This window comes from Corvus hawaiiensis, chromosome 7 (genome assembly GCF_020740725.1).
Source record: "Corvus hawaiiensis isolate bCorHaw1 chromosome 7, bCorHaw1.pri.cur, whole genome shotgun sequence".
In the NCBI taxonomy this organism is placed as follows: domain Eukaryota; kingdom Metazoa; phylum Chordata; class Aves; order Passeriformes; family Corvidae; genus Corvus; species Corvus hawaiiensis.
In genome coordinates this window covers 40,543,808-40,556,868 of record NC_063219.1, presented here as the reverse complement: position 1 = coordinate 40,556,868, position 13,061 = coordinate 40,543,808, and the positions used below count along the sequence as shown (strand labels likewise).

The window sequence follows — 13,061 nt, the reverse complement described above, 5'->3', positions numbered from 1 at the left end:
GATGTGCATGTTTAAAGACATGTCTAAAAGCTTACTCTATAGTTACTTTATTTCAATGTATAAAACCTAAAAAACCAGACATCCAGAAATCTGGTGATCACTGAAGTCTTTAATAGCCAAAATCAACAGATCTTCGTTTTCCTTTGTATCTGCTCAAACAGCAGTGGATCTAGAAACTGAAATTAAAACCCACTGAAATTAGCATTTCTGTAAAGTGCTTGGCTGTTCCAGGGAAAATGCTTTTTCGTATGAAATCCCTGATAGTCACAAGATTTAAATGCCTGTTAATTTGAATAATTAGTACCAACATTGACAGTAGAACTTCCATGGTATCAAGTACTACCGTGTATCAAAAGCTGCTTTTAAATAACTATCAGGTACATCCTTGTGAATATCAGTTCTGTAGTCCATAGCTGTATCATGTTTTTGGGATGCATCCAATTCAATATGAAAAAAATTTTACAGCCCATAAGTCAGGACATTTAACTTAAGTGTTCTTTCATGTGCCAAGCATGGATGTGTTTGGGTAACAGCTTTGTATTTTGCATAATGTAGCATTTTTACATAGTGTAATGAAGCGTCTAGCATTTGCTGAGAGGCTTTGTAGTTATTGCTGAGACACGGTAACTAATTCTGGAAGTCCCATCAGTGGGAAAAGATAAGCCCTCTCACTGCGCCATTTTGCTTCATTTTGTGTCCTTCCTTTCCCCATATTGGGCACTTCAAGGGGTGGAGGAGAAATACTTAGGAGGACTCCCAAATGTCTTTTTTCCCTCTACATACTGTAGTTCTTATTAAATAGAACAAAACCTCTGGTCTGTATATACAAAATATTTAGAACGTGTAATTTTTGATATTAAGTATGTTCATATCTTCCTTGCTGCTTTTTTTGTCCTTGTGAAAACATAAGAAATACCTCAGTGGCTCAGGCCAGGGGCTCATCTAGAGCAGAGCTCTATCTGCCGTAGTGGCCAGAGGAGATGCTGCTTGGAGAAACTGCGTGAACCTTATCCCTTCTTGATCAGTTTTTCCTCATATATGAACCCTGGCATGCTGAGATATTTAATGAGTGATGTTGTAGAGCACATTTTTTTCTTATTCCTTTATTTTCTGTTTATTAAACTGTTGCCCATGAATTAGCCTGTTCTTTGGTTTTTAACCTCTTCACAGTGTTTTTTCTACCGGCCTCATGTGGCAGGCAACAAGTTCCAGAAGTCTGCTAACTACTGGAACATTGTCATTTTTAACAAATGATGTTCTATTACTGTCAGTGGTTGTTCCTTAATTCCATTATTCCAGGGGTTGGAGAATAACAGTTCTCCAATGTATGTTATCCACCTCTTTGATGATTTTGCACACCTTGATTCTCTCTGTCCTTAGCCTTCTCTCCAGACTGAACAGCACAGGTGTTTTCAGTTTTTTCTCAGAAAGTAGTAGTTCCATCCCTTTGATCCTCTTCTGTGTCCTTTAATTTTAGTATTTCTTTTCTGGGTGTATTAGCTTACATTTACTATATGAGGAAGGTCCTCTTTGCCCACTGTTTTCACAGTGTCACAGAATATTCTGAGTTGGAAGGGACCCACAAGGATTGTCAAGTCCAGCTCTCACGTGAATGGCCTGTGTGGGGATTGAACTCAATGACCTTGGTGTTACTAGCACACTGCTCTAACAAACCGAGCCAATCCCAGGGTTTTGCAGGGCTCTTCCAGAGTTCCTTGCTGTTAGCAAAACCTTGGATTTTCCGGAATGCTTAATATCATCTTCACATTTTGAGATTTAACTTTGCAGTTGCCTTTACAGGTTCTAATACTGATTTGTAAAGAAATCTTCTACTAACCCTTCACTAAAGCTGACTGCTGATCACTCTTTTGCCTGGTGTCATTTAAAGAGCTTTTAGTTTGGAGCTTTTCTTCACTGACCTAACAGCTCAGTTTTATTAATAACGTGTGTGAAACACCTCTCCTATGAAGACAGGCTGAGAGAGCTGGTGTAGTTCAGCCTGGAGAAGAGAATGCTCTGAGGAGGCCTTAGAGCCCCTTCCAAGAAAGCTGGAGATGGACTTTTCACAAGACCTGGAGTGATACGACAAAGGGGAATGGCCTTAGGTTGAAGGAGGGCAGGTTTATATTAGAGATTAGGAAAAAATTCTTTACTTCAAGGGTCTTGAGGCCCTGGTAAAGGTGGCTCAGAGAGGTTGTGGACTCCTCATCCCTGTAAGTATTCCATGTCAGGTTGGATGGGGCTTGGAGCGGCCTGGTCTAGTGGAAGGTGTCCCTGCCCATGGTAGGGCATGGAATGAGATAAAGTATCCATGTTCATTTGCACTGTTGATGTAGTTACTGATACATGGCATGCCATTAATGATAGTTGATAGAAAAATTTTGTAAAAATCTGTGTGTGCAAAACAAATCTGTTTGCTCTGTCTTTATGACATGCAAATGTCTGGAACACAAACTATATCTTTAGTGTTGGACAGCACTGTTTTTATGAACATAACATTTTCTTTTTGTAACAGAAATAGCTAGGCAAGCAGCACAAATAAAATTACTGAGAAAGCTTCAGAAGCAGGAGCAAGCGCGAGCTGCCAAAGAAGCAAAAAAACAGCAAGGTAAATATTACTTGTTGAAGTTTGTGCATGTTAGTAGATTATTTTGAAAAGTGTTAATGAAAAGTTACGTGTCTCTTGCCATGTTCTGCTGATATTGTTTGCTTTTGTTTGTTAGCTATTATGGCAGCTGAAGAAAAGCGAAAGCAAAAGGAGCAGATAAAGATAATGAAGCAACAGGTAAACTATGCAATTGCTAAATACCTCTTTAAATTGTTTTAAATAATTCAGTTTGGTGTATTTCTAATATTTAGTAAATTACTAAGTATGCTGATTACAAAGTGTATGTTTTAAATCTGATTTTAAAGAGCACACTGTGTGTGTTACTTAAAATTCTAAACTCTATTAAATCTACCACTAACCCATGTTCCCAGGTGCCACATCAACATGGCTTTCAAATCCCACCAGGGACAGTGACTCCACCGCTGCCTTGGGCAGCCTGTGCCAGGGCTAGACAACCCTTTCCATGAAGAAATGTTACCTAATATCCAAGTTAAACCTCCCTTGGTACAATTTGAGGCAGTTTCCTCTTGTCCTGTTCCTTGTTCCCTGGGAGCAGCGCCTGACCCCCACCTGGCATCACCCTCCTGTTCAGGGAGTTTAAGAAACTGAGAAGGCTCCCCTGAGCTTCCTTTTTTCTGAGCTGAGCCCCTTTCCCAGCTCCCTCAGCTGTTCCTGGTGCTCCAGCCTCTTCCCCAGCTCTATTGCCCTTCTTCTCCAGACACGCTCCAGCATCTCAATGTCTGTATATGATCTCAGGCATCCCAACACTTAAAGTACTAGTATTAGTTTGCCTGTAAGTGACATCGGTGATATGGGAAGAAGACAGATATGCTGCTTGCCAGTGTAGGGAGAGAGTTCATGCGGCCAAAGCTCAGTTGAAGTTGGAGCTGCCAGAAATGTGGGGGACAATGGAAAAGAGTTTTTTCAAATATATTAATGGCAACCCTGGTTGTGTGTATAAATTAGGAAATGAGGGGCTGAAGAGCAGCGGTGGGAAGGGGCCTGGGGGTCCTGGTTCATGGCAAGTTGGGTATCTGTCAGCAGTGCCCTGGCACCCAGGAGGGATATCTTTGCCCTGGAGGGCATTAGGCCCAGCATCGATGGCCGGGCAAGATGGGGATTGTCCCACTCTGCTCTGCACTGGGGTGGCCTCACCTTGAGTCCTGGGGACAGTTTTGGGCACCGCAATATAAAAAGGACATTAAACCATTAGAGGCTATCCAAAGAAGGCCATGAGGGTGGGGAAAGGACTGGAGGGGAAGTCTTAAGAGGAGCGGCTGGGGGCACTTGGTTTGTTCAGCTTGGAAAAGAAGAGACTGAGGGGAGACTCACTGTGGCCTTCAACATACTCAGGAGGGGCAGCTCTGATCTCTGCTCTCTGTGACGGGTGACAGGACTTGGGAGAATGACTGGAGCTGAGTCGGGAGGTTTAGGCTGGATATCAAGAAAAGATTGACCAAACCCCGAGGGGTGGTTGGGCATTGACAGGCTCCCCAGGGAATGGTCACGGCCCCAAGGCTGCCAGAGCTCCAGGAACATTTGGACAATGCTGTCAGGCACAGGGTGGGATTTTTGGGGTGTCCTGTGCAGGGCCAGGTACTGGATTGATGATCCTGATGGGTCCCTTCCAACTCAGCATACTCTACGATTTTGTGATATCTTGAGGTGTTAAACAAGCCAATAAAAATATAAAACCCTTCCACACCTTTGAAATCCAGATATTAAATCCTGACATACTTTTTTTTTTTTTAAGTAGTAAACCAAAATTGGTGTTACTGCAGGCTACCTTAAATATCTCCGTAAGAGATAACAATTAATTCTTGTTGGTAACTGTTTAAATTTTTCCATTAGGAAAGTGCTCAGTGTAGTAGAGAGTGAGCTAGGAGTTGTCACTCTACCATCTATGAGTTAGAGTAGAAAAGGCTGAGAGAGCTGGGACTGTTCAGCCTGCAGAAGAGGAGGCTCAGGAGGATCTTGCTAATATAGCTAAATACCTGAAGGGAGGCTGCAAAGAGGTGACTCCTCTCAGAAGTGCCCAGTGATAGGAGGTTCCTTCTGAATGTTGGGAAACACTTTGTCACCAAAATGGCAACTGAGAATTGGAGCAGGTGGCCCAGGGAGGCTGTGGAGCCTCCCACATAGATTTTCAATAGCAGTCTGGACGTCATCCTGGGTAACTGGTTCTAGGTGACCCTTCGAGGGCAGGGGTGTGTGGACAAGGTGACTTCCAGATTTCCCTCCCAACCTCAGCTAGTCTGAACTTCTGTAGATCGTGACAGTTTCAATGTGTCCACTTCTCAAGACAACCCATACTTGTTAAAGACAAGGAGCACACTATGATTTTCAAATGGTCCTTACATTATCCATGTAATGTAGAAGGGTCCAGGAAGCAAGAATTTTTTAATTGTCAAATGCTTCAAATCCACACCTTGTTTGTCATCATCATATTCCTTTTTGATGTGTAACCTGATAACATTTTTATGATTTCAATATGCAGAGTACTTCTTCTCTGAGATAGTGATCTCTGCTGAAAAGTTTGTTCTGCATTAACTCTAACCTTTGTGGAGTTGGGAGGGTGTAGTACATGCTTTCAACTTTTGTTTTTGTTTTGTTTTAAAGTATAATGGGTGATAATAGAGATTTAAGGTCCATGCTGTGAGCTTTACATGGTGAAAAATGTTCAGCACTGTCTGAACAAGGCCTCTGCTTGATAAGGTTGTATTATGTTGGACTTCTGAACAGTTTAAAGAGCTGGTAGGATTTGCCTGGAGTTTATAAGGCTTCATGTGTTGGAGCTCTATTTGTCAGAAAATTTTGCATGTCTTTCTCATCTGTGATTGCTCCTTTGCTGTTAAATATTTTAGATTATCTTTTCTTAGGGACTTGGTTTTGGTTTTAGTTATTTTTTGATAAAGTATCAGTAATGCATCACTATGTGTTCCCCAAAGAGTAAAATTTTAGAGTGGTCCGTGTTCTAGAATCTCAGGCCAGCTCACAAGAAAACAATGTATTCTGTACAGATGGGATTTATCCTCACTGTTGGGAAAACATCTGCTATTCCAGAGAAGATCATTGAGCTCCTTTTCAAGCTTCTGATCTAGGCCTCCCAGCTTGCAGGGCTTTTCCATGGTCTGGGTTTTGCTATTAAAACTTTACAGCAAGTCCGGCTGGATGTATGCATTTTCTTCAGAATGGTCCTTCCTAGTCACTGTGGCTTAACCAGCTCTTTTGAGATAATAAAATCTTAAATAATGTGCTAGCAAATTTTTAATGCTAATTTAACAGACAAACCTATGCAGCTCAGGTAATGTGAAATAATCCCAGTGTTTGCAAGGGTTACATTTCTCAATCAATGTAATAAGTGTTCAGATTTTAGGAACTAATTCACAAGAAAGAAAAAATTAGAATATGGTTGCCCAGCATCCATCTGTGGAGTGCATAACTTGATCATTTTCTTCTCACCATGATATGAAACATGCTTAAATGTGTTGTACTACCCATTGTTCCTGTTCCAATTACTTGTTTTGTTACAGCATGTATACAATTCCCTCCCCTAAACTACATATTAAGGCTTCCAAAAATAGCATCAATTACCTGAGTGCTTTAAAAATCTGGAGAAACTGAAGGGTACTTAACTGAACATGTTACCCAGGTGGCATGTGGGTGAGTGTTACTGGCTGACAGAGCATGTGCTTTTGGTTTTGCTGAGCTCAGCTCTCCATGCTGCCCTTGGGACCGTAATGGCCTGAGAGAGGCTGCAAGAACTTAGGCACAAACAGTGCTTTGACAGATCTCGCTATTTCTTGTTCAGGGAGATCACTTCAAAACATTGTGTATTTCATGGCATAGCTCAGTCTTCTGTTCATTCCTAACTAGCTCCACCATTGTGAGCTGGAATTTGAGTGCTCTAGGTTGCTTACTTGGTCATTAATCTGGTCCTCTTGAAGCTGATAAAAAAAACCAAACAAACTTTGACAGCTTAAACATGAACACCTGTGCATAACGAGGTGTGGCTTCCTTCAGGGTTATACCAGACATCATCTAATATCAGTAAAAATTTTAACCGTATCTTGTTCTATGGGAACAGTGACTAAAATGGGTGAAACTCAATAACAAAGAAGTATGTATAAACTTTGTCATTTTTCAAATGTAAAAATAAATTTCCTTAATATATATTTTTAAAAGAGATAACTTTGTTACCCTTGTAGGAAAAAATTAAGCGAATCCAGCAAATTAGAATGGAGAAAGAACTTCGAGCTCAGCAAATTTTAGAGGTAAAAATAATGGCTGAAATGTAATTTTTCTGTTGCCATTTTAAAGAATGTTGTATTTTAATAGTCACACATGTAGTTGGGAATGTAACTAAATATAACAGCTCTAACAACCTGGACTTCCAAAGGCCAGTTCAAAAATGTGTCTTAAAATATTTTTCTTTAAAGATCAGCATTAACTGTAATCCCTAATCTTACAAGTATTCACTTGGGCTTTTCGGCACAATTTTCTACCAGAATAGTCTTGTGTGTACTTAAGATAACACCAGAGCAATTCCTGTGCTAGAGAACAAGTTTGCAGTAACAGGATGTTAAAACAGTATAATGCTCTGCTCTGTATGAAGTGCAGTGGGTTTAAAAATACTATGTCTATATTAGAGTATACTCTACAGGTTTGCTAGTGTACTAGCAAAGATAGATTGCTAGTTTTCAAGTCTCCACTGACAGAAAAATTAATAGTAATCTCTTTGCCATTGATATTGTTTCTATGTATACTTGATTTCTTAAATTAGCCAGGTGAAGCAATTTTGAGTGGGACTTGAAATTCTGGTTTAATTTTTATAAAGTAACTGAAATGTAAATTGATTGATTATGAAAGCTGCATCAGAGATTCCTTGCAATGTACAGAGTAAGTGATGATGTTCTTAACTTTTAAAGGTACATAACTTTGTTTCTAGTCAGATTATTTTCAAGTTGTGATGGTGCTATTGTGTGACCTGTTTTGCATGCACAGGCAAAAAAGAAAAAGAAGGAAGAAGCAGCAAACGCCAAATTATTGGAAGCGGAAAAACGAATAAAGGTTAGTTTGGAGGACCTCCAAAAACAAGAGCTGTGTTATTGTACATAATGTATGTTGATGTATGAAAGCAGTAAATTTGGGATGCTGTTCATCGATGATGAAGCTGTACATAGAGACAGCGTATAATAACATGTACTTATGGTTATAAAAAGGCATGAAGCATATGCAGAAGAGTTTGTGTATGTGTGACACACACACACAAATACATAGAGACAGTACTTCTTTATGTGGCATTACCATGAGTTTTGCTTATGTGACACCTGGTATGCATAACAAAATGTTCCTGCAGTAACATTATTTACAATATTCTTTTAAGCATACTGTATCAAAAAAATACGTTGTTTCTCAGCAAGCATAGTCTTTTCTAGGCTGTAATGCATACAAGACCACAGAACTCTCTTACAAATACTGGAAAACTGTGTGTGTGTGTGTGTGTGTGTGTGTGTGTGTGTGTATATATAGATGTACTTCTGTTGCTGCTTTGGCATTCTAGGTATGTTCTAACATGGAACTCCCAACTCACCAGACTTACTGTCATTGTATACTCTGTGTACTTCCCTGTGCTCTGTTCATGGAGGTCAGGGAAGTTAGAATTTAACTCAGATGTGCTGTTTTAGTGTGGCAGAACGGTGCAATTTGGTAAGTAAATTTTGACTGATGTTTTAAATACACTTTTGTTCTTCTGTTGAAGGAGAAAGAGATGAGAAGGCAGCAGGCTGTTCTTCTGAAGCACCAGGTTGGTATGTTTGGTTGACCAAACAGACAATGCCAATTGTGAGCTACTACTTTAAGTTATATGGGGGGGTGGAATCCTCAAAATACGCCCTTTTTAAACTTCTGGGTTTGACTCCTGCACAGATTTTCTTTCGCCTTATGATTTTTTTGCTTTGCTTTGGTATTGGGGTCTTTTGGGGGATTATAAAGTGGTTTTATGACTTTGTGATTTCTGTTTCATAATGTTGTGCCAACTCTTTCTACCAGGAGTTGGAGAGGCATAGACTAGATATGGTATGGGTATGTTTATTTTTGTACATCTAACACCGCATTGTGATTTGGTTGTGATATGGTTGTCATAGCAATGCATAAAATGTAGCACTGGCTGCTGTCATATTACATACTGCTGCATGGCTTTACAGCACAGTGCATTGCATACATCTGCTTGTCTTGTCTGTTAAGGAAAAAAAGACATGTCTTGAACATGTGTATAAATTGAATGTGGCAGTAACTAAATGTGGTTTTTAGCCAGGGATCTATGTTACTGATGTCCCAGTAAAAAATGGACTAGTATATAAAATCAGGGATTGATGCAAAATTAACAGGTAGTCACTTGGTTGATTTTTGCAAGCCTTGTCCCATTCACTGGGAATGAATCTAGACATTTTAAATACAATTTGATTTAACCTGTTTTAGAAATCAGGATGATGTCTTCCCATTGTAAGACACTGAGGAAATTAGCTTTCAGTTGGTGGTAAATACATAATGTTATAAGTATACAATGAAACATTACAATGTAATCCTAGCCTCACCAAATTAGATGATAAAATTCCTATAGCCTTTAAGGGGGCCAAGAGTTGCTGTACAGCTGTTAAGGCAAAACCCCTGTACTTGGTGCCCTAGAACAGTGCTCCTTAATGTGTTTGAAGCTACTGACATAATTTACTGAGGGACAGGCATCAGTAAATGCAAGTGTTGTTGCGTACATATATGAACCACCACTGGCTTGATTAAAACTGATCTAGAGCTGATAAAATTAATCATGATAATTTGTTGCTTGGTTACAAAAATGTTAATATTTGCAATGTTTGAAAAAGACCAGTTTAAAATTTATGCTGAATTGGCTATTGAAGAAGTAAATTGCAAGTTCCGTCATAGCAGATGTAAGGTAACTGACCTGTTCCAGCCAACCATTATGCTTTTTGTTCTGCCAGCTTATGAAGGAGCATCACAACTGACCATAAGTAAATCTGTATGCTTCTTTTTTACACTGTCTCCATGTTCATTGCTTTACCTTTTTGCTTTTGATTGTTCTTGTATTTGCTTTCTAAACCTGAACTAAAACATGCACAGACTTGGCCATTCTTGTCCTATATTTAGTATTTACTGTGACTTGTCTATTAATGCTAAGTTTGTTACTTTGCTTTTTTACTGATTTGAAAATGTGGTTTAGTTTTGTTCTAATATTACCTGCTTCAATAGGAACGAGAACGGAGAAGACAACATATGATGCTTATGAAAGCCATGGAAGCACGGAAAAAAGCAGAAGTGAGTATTAACCTCTAAAAGTTTGAAGTTTTCATGGTTTCATTCTGCAGTCATCTGTAGAAGAGCTGTGTCTTTGTACATTATGTATAATTTAATATGTGTACGTTGCAGCAGTAGGACAAGAGCCATTAGGCACAAATTGAAATACAGGAAATTCCATTCAAAGTTAAAAAAACTGGTTTACTTGGAGGGAGATGGTTGAACACTGGCACAAATTGCCCAGTTTTGAGAGTTTTGGATGTTTTTGAGAGGAAACATAAGTAAAATGCAAAAACCCCATAATTACTAACTTACTTTTTGTTTTACTTTTTATGTATTTATTTCTCTATATCCTGAGACTCTTCTTATGTCTGTATCCTGAGACTTTTGTAAACAAAGTACAGATAACTAAGATACTGAAATAAGATAAGCATCATTATAGCAAGTAGTTGTTAAGGAAATTGTTAAAATTTTCTCTATAATGTATTTACAAATTTAGATAAAAGTGACTGACCAAAACCTAGAAAAACTGAATAATACTTCAGTGCAAGGAAATAGAGGAAGATGATACCCTAAGCACCCATTCCACTGGCTAAGTGGTCACTTAGTCTGATCCAGTGCTGTAATTATATTCTTACTCTAATAGAAATAGAACAGTGTTTATTTCAACCAATAAAAGTAAACTTACAATAGATTATGAAACTTACTGCAGTTAAAGTTTACAGTTTTAATAATAACTGTAAATTACTGTGTTGCCATGTAAATATCCATATATACTACTTTTGTTTCTTCTGTCATAGTGTTTCAAATTGGCAAAAACAAGTTGTAGGAAATGCCAGTTGGCCTTGAGACGTTGACATAGGCTAAGATAAAAAGCAATAAAACATTTTCAAAAAACCAATCAGAGAGTATTTTCCATTTTAAAATGAAGTTGGGGATTTTGTGCTGCTTTAGTGTATTGTGATTTTTCCATACAAGATGTCCCTTATGAACTCAGCATAAAGAGAGCCTGTGTTGGCAGTACAGAGGATGCTTACACAGTTGTAGAGCAGCAAGCAGCTGGGTAGTTCTGAATGTCACTGCTTTTTTTTCTGCCAGTGTAAATTTATTGGTCCAAACATGTTCTTTGTGTCCAATGTGAAACTTGATCTTGCATAAAATCCACTAAAGACTGTAGTAGTAGAAGTCATGATCTCTGTGCACTCACAGTGGTTATCCCCAGGTGTCACCAGTGGTCTGGTATACGATACATTCTATATTCCTATAGAATGAAAAGGAAGAATAAAAAGTCAGGGGGCCTGCCAGAACTCTACAGAGAAGTCAGTGCTTAAGACTGACCTACAAATGCATCTGAGCCCTGACTTAGTATTGCCCATACTCTCATTGTTGCAAAATATGGTGATAGTAAATGGACGAGACTAGAATGACCTCTTAAATTAACAAAATAGTAGGGAGTGGTTCTGAGCAATGGGAAGGAGCTTGACTCGGTTCTTTAGCCCTTTGGTGTCCACAGGTGAAAAGCACATACAGTGTCTCCAATTTTGTATTGTATAAAGTTCTTAAGTAGTGGCTCACACACACATACGTGTGTTTGTTTAAATGCACGGTTCTGTACCCTGAAGAGATGGCATTGAATGTGGCAGATTCCATACATTTTGCACTCGATATTGGTTGCACAGTGGTGTGTAGGGAATTGTGGCATCAGGACAATGGATTGGTGTTGAACATGTGGCAGCAGAACTCCTGGCACCGGAGATGGGAAAGGCCATGGGAGCTCCAGGTTCAGAGTCAGTCTTGGTGTGTTACAGACAGAGTTAGTGTAGTATTGGTGTGACTCCACTGTGGAGGGTGTTTAAGAGACAAATAATAGGTGCTTGGCTTCTCACTTGATGATCCCTATGTTCTGGTTGTGCAGATAACACATAAAGGACTGTTCAGTTTCAGGTTGCATGCAAAGTGCATGGTAATTCAAGGCCAGAAGCTACCTGTGTTTGAACAGATGAGTTGTGTTTTATAAGGTATTCATATCTAGTTTATGTATTATGGGACTTTTTAAACCATGTATTGTTTGGAGACGTTTCTTGAGTGGTCTCTGCTGTAGCAGGTGCAGATTAATGATATTGGTGTGTAAGCAGAGCCTTTAAAATCAGATGCCTTGCATGGCAATTCTTTGCCATATTTTCACTCAGTCATCTTTCTGAAATGGATTCTTCAAAGAGTTTCTCAGTGCAAACATACTTAAAACCTGTGTCTGCATGGACAGGAGAAAAAAAAGTGAATCTTAGATAATTTTACAAATTCAGTGATTTTGTTCTCGTTTTCCCCTCCCCTTTGCTTTAATGCAGATTCTTTGATTGATGTGGTGATTATTGAGGTTACAGAAATAGTGCTTTTCAAGTTCTTAGATTGTTCCTTTGTAAGCTTAAATTGTGGGGTTTATTTTTTTCCCTTTTAATTGTCTTAAGGAAAAAGAGCGGCTAAAGCAAGAGAAACGTGATGAAAAAAGATTAAATAAAGAACGTAAACTGGAACAGCGACGATTGGAATTAGAAATGGCAAAGGAGCTAAAGAAGCCTAATGAAGATATGTGCTTAGCAGACCAGAAGGTAATCACAGCAACATAAACTTACTTTTCTTGCTTCTTGTTTGTATATTTTATAATCTGCCAATAACTTTTTTCTTGCAGCCACACTCAAAGCATTCAAGTTTTAATCGAGGTAATTAGAGAACTATTTAAAATATATACAAATACAAGATACTAGGACACTACACAGTAGCATATGTTTAGTTAATAAAAAGCCTTTTGTTTAAAAGAGGCCTGCTTCCCAAAGAGCACAATTGTTTCAAAAAAAATCTTTATTCAAGTTATTTTTACGTCAGGAAAATGCATCATGTCTCAGTACACAGGCACTAACTAGATAGTCATCTAGAGAACTCTTACAAGCTGTTGCTCAAAAAAAATTACTCTCCCAGTCTTCCAGGTTCTTAGTTCTTTTCCTTAAGGACTTGACAAAAGTCGAGTTCAAAGTCTCTGTTCCAGAGAAATCCCTTCCTTTTTTCCCCTAAATAATTTTACACCACCTTTTACAGTAGTTTGGCTCAGAATAGATCCTAACAGTGTCTCCTGTCCAAAAAGGGAAGT

The 13,061-nt window shown here is 38.8% G+C and overlaps 1 protein-coding gene across 16 annotated transcripts in view; it reads left to right on the top strand.

The window, feature by feature from the left end:
* Nucleotides 1–13,061, top strand: part of BAZ2B (bromodomain adjacent to zinc finger domain 2B) — a 121,940-nt gene that overhangs the window by 84,479 nt on the left and 24,400 nt on the right. For 9 of the 16 annotated variants that reach the window (XM_048309927.1, XM_048309933.1, XM_048309938.1 and 6 more), the window contains 8 exons: nt 2,516–2,608; nt 2,724–2,785; nt 6,817–6,882; nt 7,613–7,678; nt 8,370–8,414; nt 8,660–8,692; nt 9,875–9,940; nt 12,385–12,525. In XM_048309927.1, coding sequence (XP_048165884.1) covers nt 2,516–2,608; nt 2,724–2,785; nt 6,817–6,882; nt 7,613–7,678; nt 8,370–8,414; nt 8,660–8,692; nt 9,875–9,940; nt 12,385–12,525 — 572 coding nt within the window. The remainder of the gene's footprint in view (nt 1–2,515; nt 2,609–2,723; nt 2,786–6,816; nt 6,883–7,612; nt 7,679–8,369; nt 8,415–8,659; nt 8,693–9,874; nt 9,941–12,384; nt 12,526–13,061) is intronic. The other 7 variants (XM_048309936.1, XM_048309934.1, XM_048309929.1 and 4 more) reach the window with 2 other exon arrangements.